Source organism: Schistocerca piceifrons, chromosome 8 (assembly GCF_021461385.2).
Source record: "Schistocerca piceifrons isolate TAMUIC-IGC-003096 chromosome 8, iqSchPice1.1, whole genome shotgun sequence".
NCBI classification, from domain to species: Eukaryota; Metazoa; Arthropoda; class Insecta; order Orthoptera; family Acrididae; genus Schistocerca; species Schistocerca piceifrons.
The window spans coordinates 377,685,161-377,701,075 of record NC_060145.1 but is presented as its reverse complement, the minus strand read 5'-3'; the positions used below and the strand labels follow the sequence as shown (position 1 = coordinate 377,701,075).

The 15,915-nt window shown below is 40.7% G+C and overlaps 1 protein-coding gene across 1 annotated transcript in view; it reads right to left on the bottom strand.

Annotated features, from left to right (window-relative positions):
* LOC124712358 (coiled-coil domain-containing protein 96-like) overlaps positions 1–11,005 on the bottom strand; it is a 189,823-nt gene extending 178,818 nt beyond the window's left edge. The window contains exon 1 of the mRNA XM_047242653.1: positions 10,972–11,005. Within this exon, the coding sequence (XP_047098609.1) occupies positions 10,972–11,005 (34 nt within the window). The remainder of the gene's footprint in view (positions 1–10,971) is intronic.
* Between the last annotated feature and the right edge of the window lie 4,910 nt (positions 11,006–15,915).

The following is a 15,915-nucleotide window of genomic DNA, read 5'->3' as shown; positions in this document are numbered from 1 at the left end:
CAAGCGAAGGTCGGGCTGAATAACTGTTTGTACAGATCGGCGTGAAATTCCCAACTCGGCACTGGCTCTTCTTGTTGATTTGCTCGGGCTACGAGTCAAAGACACTTCAACTGCTTCAATGTTTTACGGCGAAGGCACGATACGTGGCTGTAGCCGCCGCTGACACTCCAAAGCAGATCCAGTACCTTCAAATTTTTGTTGTAATTCGCATATTGTCTGTGAGATGGAAGCCCGCCGTGTGCCGAAATGAGCACTGAACCCTCTCTGTATCAGTGTAATGCTGTTCGTCGCCGCGAACAGTAACACAATTTTCGTCTTTCGTGCAGCACTCAACCGTCACTTGTCTGCCATCGCGGCAAACTGAAATGGCAGACTCACAACGGAAGCGATGAACTCGCAATGACATCTGGCGCAATTTCTATGAACTGCACGAAGTTGAGCGCACAATTTGAAAGCTATTGCACCAATAGTATACTCTTAGGATCAAAATTCAATCGGGTGATTTATGGTGCGCCACCCTGTATTAGCGACATCCCCCTCCACGCTCACTCTTTTTTTTCTCCGTACATTTTCACCCGTTGTGGTATGCACTGTATACAAACCTCGCACTAGGGCGCCCCTCTCAACTTGGTGCCCCAAATGGCCGCTACTAATTGTGATCTGTCGTATTCAGAAATCGAACAGCTGTAACGCCCCTCTCAGCTTGGCGTCCCAAGCGGTGGCTTGTGTCGCTTAGGACTTAAAGCAGCCCTAACAATAGTCGAAAAAGTGGGTATGGTTGTCGTTTATGGTTGGGTCAAATGGCTCTGAGCACTATGGGACTTAACTTCTCAGTTCATTAGTGTACCCTAGAACGTAGAACTACTTAAACCCAACTAACCTAAGGACATCACACACATCCATGCCCGAGGCAGGATTCGAACCTGCGACCGTAACGGTCGCGCGGTTCCAGACTGTAGCGCCTAGAACCACTCGGTCACCCCGGCCGGCTTCTCGTTTATGGCGAAAGTTGTTGACGTCTTAGAGCCGTACTTCACATGTATGCTGTGGCTGGTCCCGGTGGAGGTTCGAGTCCTCCCTCGGGCATGGGTGTGTGTGTTTGTCCTTAGGATAATTTAGGTTAAGTAGTGTATAAGCTTAGGGACTGATGACCTTAGCAGCTAAGTCCCATCAGATTTCACACACATTTGAACATTTTTTCACATGTATGCTGAAAAGTATCCTCATAGTGCCAAGCAGTCACGATCTGTCTTTGCAAATATTATAAAAAAGATTTCAAGGAACTGGAAGTGTCGATCGGTTGGCTCATTCGTGGGAGGGGACCAAACAGCGAGGTCATCGGTCCTATCGGATTAGGAAACGATGGGTTAGGAAGTCGGCAGTGCCCTTTCACAGGAACCATTCCGTCATTCATCTGAAGCAATTTAGGGGAATCACGTAATGAAAGTGTGAAGAATAAAATAAGCCAACCAAAAGTAGCAAAAGTCGAGAGAGATGTTACTAACATTTTAACAGGAGTAATAGGCGAGGCAGCATGACCGTGTAAGTAGTGTCAACCAAAAAAGTGTACTGCAAGTATTACATTCCCGCGCCTTTCATCCTTTCCACTTTTACCTATATCAACACCCTCATGGCTATGACTTTTAAGATCGGCTATAATTCTCGGAATTGTGTCTACCAGAACTGCTAAGTCCAACAGTTTTTCTAGGTAATATTTTGTTTACGGATGGACAGATCATTCTCAGTCATTTGCACTACTGATCACATGAAAATGCAATCTGAAGAAAGTCTATAAACTACGACGTTGGTCATACAGTATGTGGTGTGGGATTTCCAAAATGGGTCTCATTGTTCCCTGTTTTATTGATTGCACTTTATATAGTCACAAGTACCTACAGTTTCATACAAATATGCTTCCACAGTTATTGGAAGACATCCTACTAGACGTAAGGCGGTCTATGCGATAGTAGCTTGTATGACAGATGTCCGCCCATTCCGCGCAGATAACGACAGACTGTAACAGAGCATTTGGATGTGACAGGATTGGTCGTTGGGGAACCACACTATACTCTCACCAGACGTAAGACTTCTTGACTTGTACCTACAGGAAGAACTGAAACAAGAGATCGACAAGAAAACAGCGAAGATCCTTGAAGGCATGAAATGCCATATAACATGGGCCTGTGCTGCAAAATGTGCAGACCAAATTGTCTGTTGAGAATCGTTTTATAGCACGTACCGATCAAACAATATGAGCACTATATAAAGTCATAACAATAAAAATACGGACCGTACCAAAGGCACATGTTTACTTTCATCTAGTTAAATAGCGCAGACTTTTTAGGCATCTCTACTCCTCACTATGGAACAAAGCTACAAATATTATCAGATGAAGTTGCACACATATTATGACCTTTAAGTCCTCTGTGAAAGCTCTTTCCAAAGCAACAGAAAAAACTTTATATTTCCATTAAAATGATGGACAAGAGCGAGTAGGTTGCGCGCCGTGGGAGTTCCATACAAACTTAATTATGTTTACTGATTAGAAAAAAAAGTATTGACGTTCAATGGGCTGGTACACGTCTTTCTACTGGACGTCACTTCGGCGACCTGCGTGTCTCTAACCTATCAAAGTTGTCCAATCGGAGAAAAGGGACCTACAATTTAACGTGGAGACTCTTCCCCTTGTTGAGAGGTGGAAAGTAAGATTTAGAAGTAAAGATTCGATCCCGGGATCTCTCGACAGGTTCCGATGTGTGATATTTGTTTTGTAAATAAAAGCCGACTTTTCTTGCTGCACTGTATTTTGTTTCTCCCAGACGAGGTTCGCCATTTTTACTCCAAGGCTTTTTGTGTGGGATATAGAATGATATAGTTTTATTTTGATTTGTGTTATTTGTAGATTATAAAACAGCTCACGATTCGTTTCAATGTAAAAAGTGATTACTTACAGTACTTCGCGTTTTTGGTTGGTGTATGCGTTTCCTCCATCTGGCCACATGCTGAAGATCGCACTACCTCTTCATTTACGAAACATTATCACGTTTCCATGTTTCGAACTTGTTTTCAATTTTCATATTGTTTGCTTTGTTGTTGTGGAGCATTATTAGTCTTCTGTCACTAGTTATACATATTTGATCGAAAACTTTGATCAAAAGCTGTAACTACTGCGAGTTCACTATATGTCTCAACCTATTTGATTTGTTTATATTTGTTAACCTAACGAAGTACATGCTGAACACTAACGTCCATTAATTTCTGTTATGTTTATCTCTCTCTCTCTCTCTCTCTCTCTCTCTCTCTCTATATATATATATATATATATATATATATATATATATATATATATACACATATATATATATGGGGTGTTACAAAAAGGTGTGTGTATGTGTGCATGGTGAAACAGTGTGTATACGTATGGATTAGTATTTTGTGTGTTTTAGGGGGAGGGGAGGGGGGGCTTTTGATGGTTATTCAATGCAAGTTGTAGAATGTTGAATATGAATGTAATGGCTGCCTGAGAGTGGTTGAAAGTTCTGGTGTCCAGCTGCCTTTAGTTTTGGTTTAAATTTTTTGTGAAGGACTTTATGAACAAGTGAGTGGAAAAGGGTTGGATGGTATTATCATTATTACTATGAGTGTTACTCTATCATTTTATCTATTAGTGTAAACAGTGAGCTGTCTGACATGTGTACTTATTCATTCAGTGGGGTTTTCCTTGCTGGTTTGGTTTTCTGTATGTGGTAATTTTCTTGCAAGATTAGGATGTGTTTTTTTATTGTTGATTCTAATTATTTTCATGTTTTCTTCTCTAGAAGTCGGTTTGAGATTGTGTTCTCTTAAGTGTTCTGCAAATGTGGTTTGTCCTATATTTCCAAACTCTCATTTATGTTACATGTATGCACCACCACAAGTGTTATACTGCAACTGATATATACCTGCTTTTGATATATATCTCTGTTCTTTGTCAGTTTTGGGGTGTATTTTTGGATCGAATTGTCCGTTGTGTATCTATGTTTATGTCCTGTCTTTTAAAAATGAAGGTGATTTTATGTGTGAGTTAGTATTTGCATATCATTGTGTACCATCTTGTGCCTTCTCTTCTATTTTCCTGATTATCCTGTGTAGTTCTTATGGTACTGAGAGTACATGATTGTGTTTGTTTTTGTTGTGTTATTGTTGTCGTGTTGTGTCTTCTGCTTTTATTTTACTTTTAATTTTGTTGTTTAGCTTTGTGGCTATTTTACTATTGTAACCTTTGTTTTTGGCTATCTGCATTATTATGTCAAATCCGGTTTGGTAGTTTTCTTTGTTGAGTGGTGCTGTGTTGAGTCTATGGACCATTTGTCGAAGAGCTGCAAGATTTTGTGAGTATGGGAGGTTCGAGGATTGGGGAATGATAATGTCAGTTGCTGTGGGTTTACAGTAAATTTCAAACATATGTTTATTGTTTAGTTTTTTAATTGTTATATACAAAAAGTTAATTTGGTTTGTCTGTTCCCTTTCAGTTGTGAATTTTATATTTTTATGTATCTTAATGATGTCAGCATGAAATTTTTGAGTTTTTGGTTGTGGTTCGTCTATTAAGCAGAGAATATCATCCATATACCTGAACCAATATAGTATGTTATATCCTTTTGCTACTATTTTGTACAAATGATCTGTTCAGTGTGGCTTACAAAAGTATTCTCTAAGGTTCCTGAAGCTGGGGACCCAATTGCTAATCTAGCTTCTTGTGAAAAAATTCATCATTATATTGGAACTAATTTTGTTCTGTTATGAGCTTTATTAATGTATTTCGTTAATCTGTTCATCAGGGTGCTGACTATGTGCTTTAAGGTTTTTATCTATGATTTCTGCTGTTTCTGGTACTGGTATGTTGGAATACATGCTTTCCGTATCAAATGAGAGGACTGTTGCCATGTCTGTGATTTTTAAATCTTTTATTTAGTGTGTTAGCTGTCTAGTGTTTTTAATGGTTCTGTCCTCCTCTAAATTAACATTTTCAGACAATATCTGTAACACGAATCGTGCAAGCTTGTACGTGGGGGTTTTCTGAAATCCATTATTGGCCTCACAGGAAGATTCAGTTTATCCTTGGATGGCTTCCGAGGACAGCTGCAGTGGGATCATGTGTGTCAGCTTTCTTTCATCCGTGTTATCGAGTATGATGTCTATATTTTTCAGAGTGTTTTTTTCTGGAATCTGATTGTTACGTTTGATTTTCATTTTGTAATGTTATTTTATGAGATGAATTCTTGTGCGTTTTTCAATGTGTTTTTTTTTTGTCTATAAGTACTACTGCGTTTCCCTTCTTTGCTTTTGAAATGATGATATTTTCATTTTGAAGTTTTGCCTTAGCTATCTGAGCGATACAGATTCTGTGTAAAGGCAAAACGTGTTTGAGAGAAACAAAATACAGGGCAGCAAGAAATGGCGGTTTTTATTTACAAAACAAATATTTCGTGCTTACTACGGAAGCTGTCCACGCAAACAAAATTGTCCGATGAGTGAGTTTGCAAATATCAAAATATGTGACATATATAGCCGTATCTTTTGATTGTATTGACCTAGAAACTTTTAATTATTTACACTGCCAACGGGCCGTATACTTAATACTCTGTTCATCATAAGAATGAATCTGATGTAAACATTACGCCGTGTACTCTTCCGCGTTTGCCTGAATCTCAATAGATTTCCTTTCACGTGGAGCGGAAGCCAGACTCTGACCAATACAGTCTAGTGCCATCTTAAGGATATATTTTATGCTTTGTTACGCGCACATAGATTGAGCCATAATGCGGGACAGCAACTTTACAGGCGCATTAAACTTGGACAGCACTGGCCAGCCAGGTGGTCCAACAAGCCTACAACGATGTGAGCAGGTGCAGTTCAAATGTAAATACGAGGCGAGTAAAGAAACAATATGACTTCGAACGTCGCTTAATTTTGGAAGAGAATGAAATAATATTCGGCAATATCTAGCGCTTCTTAGATGACCACACGGAAAACATAAAATGCTCTCGTTATCACCTGACGCAGGATTCTGATTAGAAACAAGATTGATGAAAATTTCTAACTTAAACACAGGGTAATTGTTCTGAGCGAGCTACGCAGGAATTTCATCGTACTGTTGAATACTGAAGCCAGTGAAGGTATTAATTAATCAGTCGTGTGGTACTGTCTTAGCTCCTTCCCTACCCGGATGCCAGAAATACATTTCACTTCTGGAACTCATCTGCTACGTTGATAACGAGTCGATCAACAACCGAATCCACGGAGCCAACCAGGCGCCGCCATTTTCTCCTCCTGATTTATGACGTGCCGTTGTATAACCCGCCAGCGTTCGGCAGTGATATGTGAAAAAGCTGCGTGCGTTAGTTACAGTACGTCCGGCAGCTTAACAATCTTGATATTTGTCGGACCAAATCCCTTAACTTGGTTCCTCATCAGTTCTGTAGGGTTCATATTCCAATGCTACAGTAGCAAATGTAAAAATGCAGCATTTGGAAGGTGTGCTCGATGCTGTGAAAACCATTGCTCATCATGTTTCTACGACACTTATCTATAGCTGTGGTATAAAACAGTGGACATAGTGCAAATAAAGAGTATCTGGTTTTTCATTTTTGCCTTAAAAATTAAATCATGTTTTCTTCTCTACTACACTGCCGGTTCCGCTATTCGTCCTGTTTGTACTCTGTCTCAGCTGTATCTAATACAGTCCCTCAGAAAACTTTAATGTCGATTATCTCTGTAAATTTACGAAAAAATTTAAGGTCCAAGAATGATTGCCTCTTGAAGTCGCCAGGTCGAAACGATGCATATCGAACGTGCGATCCTAAATCGATCACGCGACTCTGGTGGCGGGCGTTATGAGTACGTTTACAGTGGTCACTAAAGCAACGCCAAAAGAAGAGCGTTACAAAAATACTTGTAATTACAAAGGAGACGACTTACCTTACTCGTTGTCGGTGTTGTCGTCATGTGAAAGGCCATGTGATATGTACGCTACGGGAACAATTCCCTCTTTGTCATTAATCCTCGGAAGTGTGTAACTTAGAGCAACTAAGGCAACGATGGAAAACAGATAAAAATGACGATCGCAAATAATTGATCATAACGCCCGCCAACAGAATCGATTTAGGATCGTACTTTCGATATGTATCGTTTGGACGCCGCGACTTAAAGAGGCAATCATTCTTGGAAATTAACAAATTTAAGAACAACCTATTTCTCGGCACTTTTTTTCCGTTTTCAGTAAAGAACAGGAAGCAGCGTCAGCCGTTTTCATATTGCGTATTAACAATCAGAGCAAAACAGTGCAGACGCTGTGACTGAACACGATTTTTGAAATAATAACTACGCAGCTAAAGCGCGGTTAAGGAAAACGTTGATGGCTGTTAATACTTTTGAATATCTTAAAGTTTCATTTAACGTAACTTAGTAATAATGTATCAAATACGTCAGTAGGACCTACTTCCAAGAGCGTAACAAATTGAGTGTACGTGTGCTACTGCTTCTACCAATCATCGCGTTTGTGTTTGTTTAAAAAATTCAAATGGTTCAAATGGCTTTGAGCACTATGGGACTTAATATCTGTGGTCATCAGTCCCCTAGATCTTAGAACTACTTAAACCTAATTAACCTAAGGACATCACACACATCCATGCCCGAGGAAGGATTCGAACCTGCGACCGTAGCGGTCACGCGGTTTCAGACTGAAGCTCCTAGAATCGCACGGCCACATCGGCCGGCTGTGCTTGTTTACATCAGGTTTATTCTTATGATGAACGGAGTATAGTACTTAATAAAATTTCATCTCGATACCTCTATCCGTACCAGTGAAAAAGGGGTCTTAACAATCAGACAGACAACGAAGAGATCCTATAAGGGTCCTGTTTTTACAGATTGCGGTACGGAACTCTAAGAACAAAGTCAGTAATCATTCGGCTGCTACAAGCGTTAAAAAGTACTTGCTATGTCAGAAAATTAGCCACATTATCCGCTGTAGCTCTGTGAGAATCGCAGCTTGACATATTTATTCATCCTAGGGCGAATGGCGAATAGTCGACTTAGCTTTATTGGGAAAATTTAGGAACGTGGGGTCTAGTGAAGCAGGGGATACAACCCGTCGGCGTTGACCAATGACGTCAGAATTGCCCAGAGAGCATTTATTACACAGATGAAAGAGCTGAGAAGAATGTTCAGAAACAAAAGAATACGAGAGACGAAAAATATAGTTGACATATATAACGGACAGTAGTATCTTCACGTTAAAGATATCGCGTTTTTATTTCGTATTATTTCCCTGGAAAATGAAAGGGAAAAATGGATGGAAAAGTTTGGCGTACGTCGATTTCTTCGTTTTCACTAGCATTAGTATACTGTTATTCAGTTGAGCTATGTATCCCCCGCTTCACTAAACCCTCTAAATGAAGCACGGGATACAAATTTTGCATGTGTTGTTTATTTCGCCTCCGCTGTCACTAGCAGTCTGTTCTTACGTAGATATTAGTAGTACCGATGGCAGAACGAGCTACGTACGTAATATTTGTATCCCACACTTCCGCTGACCTCGATATTTGTACACTGCTAACGAAAACGTGGAAATGGACGTACGTTACATTTGCAACCGGTACCTCAGTTGAACTACGCGAAGAGGCAATAAGACGACACATATACAATTTGTATCCCGTACTTCACTATGGGGAACAGCTTTTTTTTTTTTTTTCGCCTTAGATGCTAATGTTATCCCATTCTGTACTTGAGCTATATAGCTATACACAACATTTGTATCCTGCTCTCCAGTTGACATATATTGGCAAATCTCTTTAATGTTCGAATACGTAGTGTCAGTGTAAAGGTCAACTGAAGGACGGGATACAACACAGAACTGTTTTATTGTCTATGGCTCGAAGTGAAGACATAACTATTTATGAGTAATGTATGACGTCATTGGTCAAAGTCGATGGGTTGGTTCAATTGGCTCTGAGCACTATGGGACCCAACTGCTGTGGTTATCAGTCCCCTAGAACTTACAACTACTTAAACCTAACTAACCTAAAGACATCACACACATCCATGCTCGAGGCAGGATTCGAACCTGCGACCGTAGCAGTCGCACGGTTCCGGACTGCGCGCCTAGAACCGCGAGACCACCGCGGCCGGCCCGACGGGTTGTATCCCCTGCATCACTAGACCCGGAATGTGTGTTTCATCTGTAAAGGAGAGCGCATACAAGACAGCACACTAGTTTGTTCCGTTGTTGAGTACTGCTCGAGTGTTCGGGATCATCATCAGTTGGGATCAGAGAAAGATGTCGATGCAATTCAGGTACGGGCTGCTAGATTTGTTACCGGTAGGTCAGAACAACACCCAAGTATTGCTGATATGCTTCGGAGACTCGAATGGGAACCACTGGAGGGAAGCTGACGTTCTTCTTGACGAATACTATTGGGAAAATTTAGAGAGCCGCCATTTGAGGCTGGCTGCAGAACTATTCTACTGTCGCCATCGTTCGTTTCGCGTAAGGACCATGAAGATAATATCAGAGAGATTTAGGATCGTACAGAGACATTCAGACAGTCGTTTTTCCCTCGCTCTATTTGCGAGTAGAATGGGAAGGAAAAAGGAAAGGGCTAGTAGTCGTACAAGTTACCCCCCCCCCTCCCCGCCCCCGTCACGCATCATATACCGGGTGATCAAAAAGTCAGTATAAATTTGAAAACTGAATAAATCACGGAATAATGTAGATAGAGAGGTACAAATCGACACACATGCTTGGAATGACATGGGGTTTTATTAGAACCAAAAAAATACAAAAGTTCAAAAAATGTGCGATAGATGGCGCTTCATCTGATCAGAATAGCAATAATTAGCTTAACATAGTAAGACAAAGCAAAGATGATGTTCCTTACAGGAAGTGCTCAATATGTCCACCATCATTCCTCAACAATAGCTGTAGTCGAGGAATAATGTTGTGAACAGCACTGTAAAGCGTGTCCGGAGTTGTGGTGAGGCATTGGCGTCGGACGTTGTCTTTCAGCATCCCTAAAGATGTCGGTCGATCACGATACACTTGCGACTTCAGGTAACCCCAAAGCCAATAATCGCACGGACTGAGGTCTGGGGACCTGGGAGGCCAAGCATGACGAAAGTGGAGGCTGAGCACACGATCATCACCAAACGATGCCGGCAAGAGATCTTTCACGCATCTAGCAATGCTTTTTTTTTGTTCTAATAAAACCCCGTGTCATTCCAAGCATGTGTGTCAATTTTTACCTCTCTATCTACATTATTCCGTGGTTTATTAAGTTTTCAAATTTATACTGACTTTTTGATCACCCGGTATATGGTGGCTTGCGGAGTGTCTATGTAGATGTAGTTGTAGACCTGCCTTAGCTGCTCCACTGTGTATACTTCATGGCTGACCTGGCAGTAAAGTCTTCTACGTAGCATTTTTGGCAAAATCCATTACAAAACTTTTGAATCTATTTTAACTAAAGAAGCTGAAGTAGTCCTGTAAAATAAGTATACGAAAATAAAAATTCTTGTACGCAATTTAATGAAAATGACGTTGTGATCTGTGAAATATTTGTCTCGATAATCCACGCACTACAGGAAATATTCGCAGTTTGCACCTGAGAACAGATATAGCTGTCTTCAATTAAAGCCGATCAAACGAAGTTTCTATAGCGCTCTTGCTGAGTTCTACATCTGTTCAGAGGATAATGGGAAAATATTTACGTGTTTTAGTTGGTCCTGTAACTTGTTAATAGTAAGGTAAGTTTCAAAATTATTTTGTGAAATGGGCCAGTCTGCTGAACTGATTGGAGGATGTTATTAGCTCACTATACGGGACTCTTAGCTAGCATATTCCGTTATTCTGTGCATATAGAAATCGCAGTTAACGACGGAAAGCATGATTCTCGAGTGAAGAATCACGTGTTCTCATGAGACGTAGCTTACCGACATGTGCTCCTTCAGGTGCTTCTTCTGCCATTCCGGTCAGTATTTTTCACAAATTTTGAAATATAATGACGCAAAAATATGTGCGTAAGAAACTCCGTTTCGCGAAGAGCAAAAAATATAACATAAAAAATAATACGTCTGCACTAGCTCCCTAACACCGGAAAGCCTAGTTTCAATAACAATGACGTTGTTTTGTTTTCTGTCAGTCACGTGACAACTTCTTAAACAGTATTCTTTGGTGTCAAACTATTGTTCATTCTTTTCCATGCTTCACTGCCATTCTCGAAATGCATTTTTCGCTTTAATAATCTACTCAGTATTTGAATTCGTTACACAGTTTCGGTTCTTTTCCGTTATCATCCATTCAGACAAAATAAAATTCACCTCGCATGTGTGATGTCTCTGTTGCATTCCGTCTATTGCTGAAATCTTACAATATGTCACATATCAAGCGTATATATCGGATTATTAGCAAAAGAGACAAATACAATGGCACCTCATACTTCATAGCGATTTCATGCACGTATACTAGTTGAGTTGTGTTGTAATATACGAGGGTTGGAACTTAAATAGTGACAACTATTTCTTTACAACCGATACAAAAGTGTTACATGTTTGCCCTGTTACTGTCCTTCAAAGTAGTCACCAGCGTTGTGTAGAACCCATTGCCACCGATATGGAAGGCATAGTATACCGTTAGCAGAGCCTGTGCTGTTGATGGTGTGAATGGAGCGGTCTACTGTCTGTCGAGTCTCTGGAACAGTTCTGAAGCGAATGCCACGAAGTGGTTCCTTCATCTTTGGAATCAAATCAATGTCACAAGGTCTTAAATCCGGGGAGTATGGTGGATGGTACAGTACTTCTCAGTCCCATCGACCGAACAGAGCAGCCACAGCTTGCGCTGTATGCGCCCGTGTATTGTCGTGCAAAATGATGGATGGGTTCCGCAGAAAGTGTCGTCCTTTCTTTCTCCAAAAACGAGCAGTAATACTCTGCATTGACGGTCTGCCGTGGAGGAACGTGTTGCGTTAGGTTAACACCATCACAGTCATACAAGAGAATCACCATAACTTTCACCATACTGGGCTCTGACGCACTTTCAACTTTCGCGGCGGCCCATAATGACGCCATTCGCTGGATTGGCGTTCCAGTTTTGGCTCATACGATGTGGCCCATGACTCATCCAGTGTTACGATACGGCGTAAGAAAGCCTCTCCTTCGCGCTCATAGCGCTTCAAGTGCGTCTGAGCAACGTCGTAAGGCATCCAATTCTGCATTTCCGTCAAGTCATGCGGAACAAATCGTGATGCAATTTTTCGCATGCCCAGGCATTCCTTCAGGATGCGAAGCACAGTCGTATGCGCTAATCCCGTTTCGTGGGCCAGCTCACGAATCGTATGGCGTCGATCACTGTCCACTAACGCGGCAACAGCATGCACTTCTTCTTCAGAGGCGCTAGGACGACCTGCCCGATGCATGTCAGCCACAGTTTGCCGACCTTCGTTGAAGGCTTTTACTCAACGTGCCATAGTTTTGTACGGCAATGCCGATTCCCCGCACGCCTCTTGAAGACTTTGATGACACTGTCGTGCTGTACGACCTCTGGTACATTCAATCTTGATCCAACTCGAGTGTTTTGTGCTGTTTCGAAAACATAGTGACACTGTTAAGTGACTTGTGTTTCCCTAGATTGTGCGCACGCCGGTGACGAGGGACGGGCGAGTCCATATGCTCGGAGGTAAGATAGGTATGTTAACAACGTGTGGTATCAGCGACAATCTACCCATTGCATAGTGTCTCCACAGCTTTGTTGCCATTATTTAAATTCCAACCTACGTACTTGATACTTTCGTTCTTATGTCTTTCATTAATGGCGTTGTTCTTGTGGTTTTCAGTCTATACACGTGATTTTTGCAATATGTCTTAAATCTGCTTTCGTGTTATAACAGGGCTGGCTGACAAGAAGATTATTAAAGATGCAATTCGAAAGCATTCGAAAAGGTGTGGAAGGAAATCTGCCGTGTTCTTATTAACAGGATCCACCTCTGAATTTACGGAAATCTCTAAAACCTAAATCTGGATTACCCGTCCAATGCAAGTCCAGTGGCTACACATCTACATGACCAGACTGCCCGATTTGGCAGACACAGTTCCAATTTTCTGAACCCGGTTCTCTTGGTCTCATCAGGTTCTGCAGCGACGCCTGAATGTTCTGGTTTTTAGACGTGAAATCAAATTCTGGGTCTTGTGAGGTTTCATCATATAACTTCTTATATTTCTAGCATTGTAATAGTAACTAAATTTCAATATAGTATCCCTAATTAACATGCCGTGTTACGTTTTTGTTGCTTTTTAGATAATCAGCCCTCATCTCTTCATGCAGCAGTTTGTTGTAGTTGTAGAGACTAGAGAAGCACGTCATGATTTAAGAACGAATATGACAGAAAAAAGAAAAACCGGATTAATGCTACACGTTATAACAAGAGTTTTAAGCAAATTTGAATGTAAGGGGGATATAAACGTTAATAAGTTCACTGAACCCATGTATGAATACTATGATGGTAGTGCACAGTACATTGTGCAGTGGATAGATCATTTTAATGCCTTTTCAGACTACAAACAAACACTTTGGAACTTATGTAGCCACATGGGATTAGTTACAAAAATGCTACGAGTCTTTTACAAATGTGTTACCACACTGCAAAATTAGTGGTAGTGACACGTTCCAATAGTGTGTTAATAAGCATCAGTTTGTCACGCAACAACAAACAGAGACATGGAGCAAAGAAAAAAGTGTCACTGACATGTGTTGGGTATAAATGTTACAGAACTTAACATCCAGACATAACATCTTCCGAAAAAATTTCTCAGATTGTGAAACTTACTTAAGATTTCCCACTACAAATTCAACAGTTGGGCGTGTCTTTTCTTCGATAAATAAGAGATGGATGTCTGAGAAAACTCAAAAGAAAGTAGAGACTTTGAAAGCAATATTGATGATGAAAGTTAATGTGAAACAGAGTTGTTCGGAATTCCATGATTTATTAATCTTAAAGGGAAGGAAACATCTGCTCAATCAAACTCATTTATCACAGAAGTATAGGACATGAACAGCTGAACGTTATAAGCTGTGCGTAGTTACCTATGCAAGTGTTGTGTCCTGTTTACTAACTTTGCCTGCGTTTTAAATGGTCCAAATGGCTCTGAGCACTATGCGGCTTAACTTCTGAGGTCATCAGTCGCCTAGAACTTAGAACTAATTAAACCTAACTAACCTAAGGACATCACACACATCCATGCCCGAGGCAGGATTCGAACCTGCGACCGTAGCGGTCGTTCGGCTCCAGACTGTAGCGCCCAGAACCGCACGGCCACTCCGGCCTGCCTGCGTTTTAAATTGGTGCCAGTTCGATTCACGAAATATGGTCACCCTATCTGTATTCCAGATGTGGAGAGTACTTAGTGTTTCACTGCAACTGCCCCGTTCCATTTTGTAGTCACGAATGTAGGCGTGAAAAAAGACTGCTGGTAAATCTTCGTGTGAACTCTAATCTCTCATATTTAACATTCATAGTCTTTTCGGGAGATATATCTGGGAGGAATACATAAGAACTTCTATGTATCTACGGTCCCTGAATTTTAACACTAAACCACACCACCGTAATCCTGGCCTACTGTAACATATACAGTAAACGCACTGCGGCTAATTTTTGCTATACACTGCGTCTGCGGCGCTCCTAGCGGAGAGTAAACTACATTTTTTGCACATGATATTGGATGACTGAGTGCAGCATCGTGTGTATTGTTTCGTAACATACTTTTCACGAGAGTCAGCGTTTGCAGTGCAATGAAAATTAGCAATAACTAAAAAATTACACTCCGTTTGTCTTTCTTTGACTTCCTAAGGATGCTGTAAAGTTTGAAAGGGTACATTACAGGGCAGTTTATTTACAGTTCTCTTGTGACATTCAAGAATGTCGTTTTCCCGTAAAACAAAAAGGGCTAGTAAACAGCAGATGAGCTGACTTCCTGCAGAAAGACATCGTGTATTTACCCAACAATGCGAACTTTAATTCGCTACACTTCCAACCAAATAACTGTATGCGGAACGTAGGAAACGTGTTTGGAGTGCTGTACTTACATTATTTAACGCACCAAATAGGCCACCTAACTTTAGCTGAAGTGAAAACCACACAGACGTGATAATAAAACTTCAAAAGCAATAAAATTGCTTCCCAACTCAGGAGAAATCAGTTCTGCAATTGTTGCTGCCTCTGAGCCACAAACGACAAGAATCTTCAACATAGCCGTCTTTTGAAGAAAAGGTAATTAAATTTACAAAAATATTGGTATATTAGAAAGTAGAGTAACAGTATAGAAAGTGAGTATCATTAAACTCTACAAATATTGTTACCTATTAAGGAAAGTGACTACCATAATAAGAACAGAGAACAGCAGAAAAGTATATTTCTCAGTGATAAAATACTGTGTTTATATATTGTTTTCAACGGAGTAAACAGCAGTTACACATGCGTTAGAAAATATTTCTTCACGAATAAGTTGTAGTTTATGACACTGAACCATTGAGATTCGGCTTTTCGTACGTTTATTTCACGTACATTCATGCCTCTTGCTCGGAAAGCAAAAAGGTATAACTATTTTGTAATTAAGTAGAAATATAATTACAAATAAATGTTAATCTTACGGCTAGCTTTATCGTAGCTAAGGTCGCTAGCGTCGTTCCGACTTGTGTTTATATCGTCTACCGGTGGAACTGGGCAAGAATCTCTGTGGAGCTTTTTCGCTTACCTAATGAATCTGTGACTAAAAGCGCTGCTCTTCTTTGGAGCTTCTCAATCAGTCCTTCCTGGTAAGGGTCTCAGATTGAGAAGCAATATTCAAGTATCTCTCGAACAAGTACTTTGTGAGCTTTCTTTCGCG